General features: G+C 57.9%; 1 protein-coding gene across 2 annotated transcripts in view; it reads left to right on the top strand.

Moving 5' to 3' along the window:
* The window catches only part of RHOD (ras homolog family member D), an 8098-nt gene extending 1289 nt beyond the window's left edge, over positions 1 to 6809 (top strand). The window contains exons 2-5 of one of the 2 annotated variants that reach the window (XM_004383671.1): positions 3839 to 3926; positions 4748 to 4857; positions 5944 to 6078; positions 6621 to 6809. In XM_004383671.1, the coding sequence (XP_004383728.1) occupies positions 3839 to 3926; positions 4748 to 4857; positions 5944 to 6078; positions 6621 to 6788 (501 nt within the window). In that variant the 3' untranslated portion in view covers positions 6789 to 6809. The remainder of the gene's footprint in view (positions 1 to 3838; positions 3927 to 4747; positions 4858 to 5943; positions 6079 to 6620) is intronic. The other variant, XM_012557706.1, reaches the window with a different exon arrangement.
* Positions 6810 to 7613: the final 804 nt, after the last annotated feature.

Raw genomic sequence — 7613 nt, 5'->3', positions numbered from 1 at the left:
GGGAAAGGGCTGCAGCCACCCCTATGCCCCCTCTCAGACCAATCTGTGGGGAATCCATGGTTTTGCTTCCAAGTCTCTTCTTCCTCCCTCCCTCCCCAACATCGTCTGAACCCGCACGGTTGTGGGTCTCTGGGGAGCCTGCTGGGGGAGACAGGAGAGGCCAGGTGGCTAGCTAACAGTGTTGTACACTTTCTGTACACTGTGGCAGGGTCCAGCCTGACTCTTGGTTTGTGGCTTATGAAGCTGACTCACATCCTTTTTGGCCAGCCAAACATTTTTTTAAGTCGTGGGGTAGACGTGTTTCCAGGCCCCCAGATGCTGCCCATGTGGGAACCCAACAATTACGGCACCTCAGAGGGGCCAGACTGGGCCCGGGGTGGGGGCGGCTCTGGCTGCCTGTGGCTACAGGGTGATGCCTCATTACCAGTGTCCTCAGCCTGAGACGACCTTGCTGGGAGGCCCATCCCAATTTGAGAGGTAAAAATGTGAAGAATGGGCATCTCGCACACACGAGGGGGGGGTGGTGCTGGCAGGGAAGGGGAGGGTGTGCTTGTTAACATGGGGGATGGGCCTCGCCTTATGCAGACTCCTCCCCTGTCTGGGAGCATGGGTTCCCTGGGGCTTATCTGACTCTGGACACAAGATGGACCTCTTCTGTTAAACAGACATGGGGTCAGAGAGCCAGAAAGACCCTTCATTTTACAGATGGGAAAACAAGCCAGAGAGGCAGAGTCTTACCTCAGAGCACACAGCCCAGCAGAACTGATCTAGAAATTAGGTGCTACCCCCACCCAGCACCCTCCGCAGCCCCCAGTGCTCTGCCTGTGGATTCCTCCTCCAGGCAGCCCTCCAAGCCCAGGGAGCCAGCAGCTAGGAGGCTTAGGGCCCCATCTCCCAGCCCCCACCTGCAGCAAAGGGCAAGAGAGCAGGCTGGGGATTTTGAGAGGAGGCCTCAGTGACCCTTGTCCAGCTGTGGCCCAACCTGAGTTTCAGTTCAGGGAGAGCAGGGTGGGAGAGCTCCGTCCCTGGATGCAATCTGGGGGCAGCTGTTCCCACAGGACCCAAGCCCAGCCACACCCATACCAGGGTAGGGAGAGGAGGGGGCAGGGAGCACCCAGCCCTGCCTGCTAGAGCCAGCGGAGCCCCTTCTGGTGTGTACTGGGACTCCCATGATGTCCTGCCAAGGGAAACCCCTGACACCCCCCTCAAGCTGTGTCCCCGATGGGTAACGATATGTCTGTGAGTGCCATGAGGACGGATCCAAGGCTGAGTCACCTCTGTCCCGGTCCAGCACAGGCCCGCCCTGACCTTCTGCCTGGAGACAGCTCCAAGGATAAGATTAGGTGCTTACTGGTCCCATGGGCAGGGGTGACCTCCCTGGGGGTTCAAAGAACACAACAGGAGGTATAGACGTGTCTCCAGGATGATGTTCCAGCATAAGGGAAGGGTTGTGACAGTCACAAGCCCAGCCCCAAGCCCTGGAATGGGACTTTCCCGCTCACTCCTGGAAACCAGGGATAGGGCAGAAGCTGGAGTTGGTGACCTCAGGGAGGTAGGCGGCCAGGGGCAGAGCCTGGCCTCTGGAGCCAGAGAGGCCTGGCTCAGTCACTAACCTGCTGTCCAGCTGTGCCACCTTGGGCAGGTCTTGTCCCCCTCCGGGCCTCAGTGTCCCCATCAGGAAAATGGGGATTGTGCTGACTTCCCAACTCCCTGGCTGGCACAGTTTATGATTGACTCTTAACCTAAAGAGGAGCCCTGGTGGTGCAGCAATTAAGCACTCGGCTCCTAACCAAAAGATCAGCAGTTTGAACCCATCAGCCACTCCACGGGAGAAAGATATGGCAGTCTGCTTGTAGAAAGATTACAGCCTTGGAAACTCTATGGGGCAGTTCTACTTTGTCCTGTAGCGTTGCTATGAGTTGGAATCGACTCAGTGGCAATGAGTTTTGTTTGGTTGGGTTTATTAACCTAAAGGTTAGCAATTTGAACCCACCTAGAAGCACCATGGAAGAAAGGCCTGGTGATCTGCTTCTGTAAAGATTATAGCCAAGAAACCCCTATGGGGCAGTTCTATTCTGTAACACATGGGGTTGCCATGAGTCGGAGTAGATTCAATGGCACTGGGTTTACCAACTCCCCCAGGTTGCAAAGATTAGACATGATGCCGTCACCACGGTCATTTACAAAGCACCGACACGCAGACTCCCAAGAGCTTTGTGGCAGCCCACCCTCCAGCTTGGATCACGAGGGTCCTGCCATGGGACCCTCACTGGTGAGGGGGTGGCAAAGCTGGGAGCTCAGTGCCAGCGTCCATGCCCTCCAGATGGCAGGCCCCTGCTCCAGGGCAAAGGTTGGCCACTGGCACCATCCTGAGGGGATGGACGGTGCTGGTGTGGACCCTGCCCTGGTCACCAGCTTTCTAGGTGCCGGGCATTCATGCTGAGGGTCTCCCCTGCCTGTGAGTCTCCCCACCAGATTGTCCCCTTTAACCAGTGAGGGGGCTGTGGCCCGGAAAGTCTAGGTGACTGGCCCAAGGTCACACAGCTGCTGAGCACCAGGCACTTCTGATTCCAAAGTCAGCGCTCCCAACCACCACGTCACACTTTCCCCCACCAGGCATAGGGTCTGAGGGGAGGGGACCCTGGAACAGGTGTGGGGGTGGGGCATGGGTTGGTGGTTGGGGTCCTTGCCTGTTCCTGCTGGTAGAAGGAGTGACAGCGTGGCTAGGCCATCCCCAACTTCTCCACCCCCCCCAATGCCTTTCTCCCCACCTCACCCCACCCCCAGCAGCACCCCACCCCCAGCAGCGTACCAGGTGCCCACCTCGAAAGGGCTGCCCCTCCTAGCTGACCAGGCTCAAAGTCCTCCTGAGTCACTGGCAGGTGGGGGCCCCACCTGGCATGGGAAGAAAGGAGGGCGAGGTCCCTCCAGGCCGTGGCCCCACCAGCCCTGAGCAAGAACAAGGCCTGGGGGCCCCTCAGGGCAAAGGGCTCGCATGGTGGGCCATTTTGAAAATTCCTCTCCCATTTGCTCGGACCCCATTTTGCCAAGCACCCCCTCTTGGTTCCCACATCTCCGTGTTTCCCAAGCCTCCAGCCTGAACGGAGCGGGGGCCTCACCCTGGAGACCACTCCAGAGGTTACAAGATATAACCCTGAGGCCAGGGCCAGGGGATCGGGAAAGGCATGGGGCGAAGGTGGCACTTGGCAGGGGTCTTGGCAGCACTGTGAGAGGTTGAGAGGCAAAGGAGGGACCCCACAGAGCTGCGAGCTCCTAGAGCGGGGGTGGGTTTCATTTACTGTTTGATCCCCAGTGTCCAGAACCGGGCCCAGAGTTGAGTGAATAAATGAATGAATGAACAAACGAAGGGATGTGGGTCAGTGTCATTCCAGGAGGAGGGAGCAGAGCAGCATGAACAAAGGCTCAGAAATGGGAGAGTCCCCTGCCCAGGGGGCAAAGATAAAAGTAACAGTAGCCAGCACGGACCGAGTGCTTATTTTCTGCCTGGCACTGTGCTAAGGGGTCTCCGTGGAGGTCTCGTTAAATCCTTACCCCAACACTCTGCTGTAGGTACTTTTGTTTTGCCCATTTTGCAGATGAGGAGAATGAGGACCAGGGAGATTTAGTACTTTCTCCAAGGCCCACAGCTAGGAAACTGTGGCTCTAGGCCTCAACCCCAGGCAGGCCAACTCAGAGCCTTCCAGAAACTACCTCTATACTGTCTCCAAACTGGGGGAGATGTGAGGGCATTCCTGGGGCTCTGGCCTTGGTGCCCCAGGGCCCCACCCCTCTCAGCAGCTGTCCTCACAGCCTCCCCCTTTGCCTTCTTCTTCCTCAGAACTACACCCCCACAGTATTTGAGCGGTACAATGTCAACCTGCAAATAAAAGGCAAACCCGTACACCTCCAAATCTGGGACACGGCAGGTGAGTGCACCAGGGGCTAGGAGAGTGCGCACTGAGAGGAGGGGTGTCCATGGTCCCCAGATGACAGAGAGCCAAGCCCTGCCTCTTCCTGCCCTGGGGAGGCCAACCAGTCTTCAAGGGACAGGTGTCAGCCAGGGCTGGGAGGTCCCTGGCAACCTGCTCTCTCCTTGCTTCTGCACCTCTGTCTGCCTGCCTCTCCCATCCAGGGCAGCCACCGTGTCCTGGAGACAAGGGGGAGTCCAGAGTGCTTTGCTCTCAAGGGGTGGACTGTGTCTGCCCCCCCACCAAAGCGTTCCACCCTGGCTCTAGGCTGGACTGTGTCTGGCCCCCTCAGCGTTCCATCCTGGCTATAGCTTATGTAAGATGCTCCTGACCTTGACTTTGACCTCTGCTTTCCAACCTCCTGACCTTGCCCATACAAGGGTTCAGAGTCAAGTCTATACCAGAGTTCAAAGCTAAGCCCAGGAAATCCCACCAGCTCCCTGATCCTGGGCAGGCTCACATGCCTTCGCCAGGGTCCCTGCCTGCCCCTCACTCTTCACTCCCCAAGCCCAGGGCAGAGCAGGCGCCTGCCCCACCCCTTCCAGAACAGGCCTGTCTCAGTTGTCTTGCCCAGGCCAGGGCTGCCAAGGTGGGCATTCACCCAGTGCAGCCGCTTGTAAGTGCCAGCTTCATGTTGGACCCTGAGGCCCAGGACCAAGCCCTGCCCTCTGGAAGCTCCCTATCCCACCGTCTGGTGGGATGACACTGCCTGATATTGGGGAGGTGCTGACCGTGGGCAGGAGGCCTGGGGGAGGGAGTGACCACCCCATTCTGCCCAGGACAAGATGACTATGACCGCCTGCGGCCCCTGTTCTACCCTGATGCCAGCGTTCTCCTGCTCTGCTTTGACGTCACCAGCCCCTACAGCTTTAACAACGTCTTTGACCGGGTAGGTCCTGGGGAACAGGGAGGCTCAGCCCCCACAGCCAGACCACCTGCCCCACCCCCACGCCTACCCAGCCAACTGTCAGAGCTGGGCTGGCCCGGGATGACGTGGAGTCCAGCACCTTTGGCATATGTATGGGAAAAGTGTGGTTAAGAGCTCGGCTGCTAACCAAAAGGTCAGCAGTTCGACTCCACCAGCTGCTCCTTGGAAACCCTATGGGGCAGTGCCACTCTGTCCTGTAGGGTCGCTGTGAGTTTGAATCGACTCGACGACAATGGGTTTAGTTTTTAGTTTGTTTTTTTTTACGGGGAGACTGAGGCCTGGGGAGCAGCTACTCACCAGATCCCACAGGGATCTGCCCCCCAGTCCAGTGTGCCTCGCACTGCCCTAGTTTGTACTCAGAACACGCTGGCTCTTCACTGTGACTGCTCCCTGAGAGTGCCAAGTGGCCCAGAGGCCCTTGTTTGTCCCCAGCCTGTCCAGACCTGGACGGTGAGGTCATGTGAACTTTCACATCTGATTCTGACGGCTCCCAGCCCCTCTGTGTGACCACAGTGTCTCATCGGCCCCCCAGGACCCCCTCCCTAGTTGTGTCAGGGGTCCCGAAGCTGCCTCTCAGGTGCCAGGGCTGAGGTCCTTTGAGTTCTTGGCTCCAGCCTTGTGACATAGCCCCTGTCGTCACTGCTCTGTGCCAACTGTCTGCTCCAGGGTTCCTCAGAGCACAGGCGGTGATGTGATAATAACAGTGGGTGGGAGCAGAGGTCCAGGGCCTCACCCCCTGGGCTCAAATCCTGCCACTTCCAGTTGTGTGACCAAGGCAAATTACATCACCTGTCTGTGCCTCAGTTCCTTCATCTGTACAATGGGGTTGATTCCAGTTGTTTCCCAGGGTTTTGGGGGATGGATGAGTTTACCCATGTGAAGTCTTCCATCAGAGCCTGGCAAACTACGTGCTTCCTAAACATTGGGTGTGCTGACCAGCATCGCTGGGGTCGAGCCTGGGAGCAGGAGGGTGGTGTAGGACCAGAGTGCCACCTAGTATCATCCCCAATGGAGGGACAGCACTCCTGATGGCCCCCACCCCCGCAGTGGTACCCAGAGGTGAGTCACTTCTGCAAGGAGACACCCATCGTGATAGTAGGCTGCAAGACAGACTTGCGCAAGGATGACTCATTGGTGAAGAAGCTACGGAAAAACGGGTTGGAGCCAGTGACCTACAACAGGGTAGGAAAAACCCGGGCGGGGTGAGGTGATAGGTTGGGGCGTGGGGGTGGGAGCTGGAAGAAGGAACCTCCGAGGTACACTTCTCCAGCCCAGCCTCTCGGCCCAGGTGGCCAGCAGGCGCACATGTGGGGCCCGGGCTGTCATGGGTCAGGAGCTACTAGAGTACTCCAGAAGATTCCACCTGTAGAAGGAAGAGTGAGGTGGGGGGAGTTAGTCCTACCCACCCACTTCACAGATGCGGAACCTGAGGCCCAGAGGGATCACCCAGCTGTCTCTGCAGGGGCCTAGGTTAGTCCGGGAAGTTAATTAGTTGGTGTCTTGAGAGGCACAGAGACCCAGCCCAGAGCTGAGGTAGGAACTGAGGTCGGAGACCCGCAGGAGGGGCTTATCAAGCCAGGGGGCAGGGGGCGGGGTGCCCTGGAAAACTCGCCTCTTACCCTTTTGCCCTGGAGACTTCCAGGGTCAGGGCTGAGGGAGGCTGGATGTAAGGTCTACTCAGTGGGCCCCCACCTCACAGCAGCCCCGTTCACTCTCCCTGTTAGGGCCAGGAGATGGCGAGGTCTGTGGGGGCAGTGACCTACCTAGAATGCTCAGCTCGGCTCCATGACAACGTCCACGCCGTCTTCCAGGAGGCGGCCAAGGTGGCTCTCAGCAGCCGCAGACGCAACTTTTGGCGGCGGATTACCCGGAACTTTTGCATGGTGACCTGACCTGCCCCTGACCATCCCAGCCTACCTCTGCTGCCCACTGGGCTCACAGACACCTGCCAAGCAGCGAGGGAAGGATCTGGAAGCTGACCTTCTGCCACCTTGGCTGGGCTGGACCCAGCCACATATGGTCAGTGACCGTTGAACTGCACCCCAGACAGATGGGCGCCACCGAGGCCGGCCCAGGCCTGGGATCCCTGGACTACTGCAAAGTCTTCTGAGGCTTGAGCAAGAAGTTCCCAGGCCTACCAGCCCTACGGAGGTCTAGTCCTGAAGTCTCCTGGACTCTTTAACAGACTTCCTGGACCGCGCATCCCAGAGAGGCCTGTGCAGCCTGGCGCCACCTGGTGGCTGTTCCCGGACCCTTCCTGGACCAAGCATCTTCGGACTATCCTTTCCAAAATCTGCACCCTGCCCCTTTCCCCTATGCCCTACCCGCCCCAGTGGTAACTGTAAACCTAAAACAGCAGTACATGTCAGGTTTTCCCATGCCTTTTGTTTCAAAGAGGATACTGCCTCACGTAGGCTCTGGAGTGGGGCTGCTTGGATCCAAACTCGGCTTTATCACTTCTAGGACACTGGGCAAGTTACTTGAACCCTCTGGACCTCAGTGTTCTCGTCTGTGAAATGGGACCAGTCACAGGCTACATCATGGAGCTAGAGGGTTGTGAGGACAAACACATGCCAAGAGTGCCTGGCACACAGTAAGCGTTCACAAAAGGTTCGCGAGCACGCCTTTTATTTATTTCCCTGCTTATTTCTGCATCGGTTTCATCATCTCATACTTAATATCCATAACACGGCTGAGAGATAGGAGGCAGCAGGGCA

This window comes from Trichechus manatus, unplaced genomic scaffold (assembly GCF_000243295.1).
Source record: "Trichechus manatus latirostris isolate Lorelei unplaced genomic scaffold, TriManLat1.0 scaffold00113, whole genome shotgun sequence".
NCBI classification, from domain to species: Eukaryota; Metazoa; Chordata; class Mammalia; order Sirenia; family Trichechidae; genus Trichechus; species Trichechus manatus.
The sequence above is the reverse complement of the archived record's forward strand: the minus strand, read 5'-3'. Positions and strand labels throughout refer to the sequence as shown.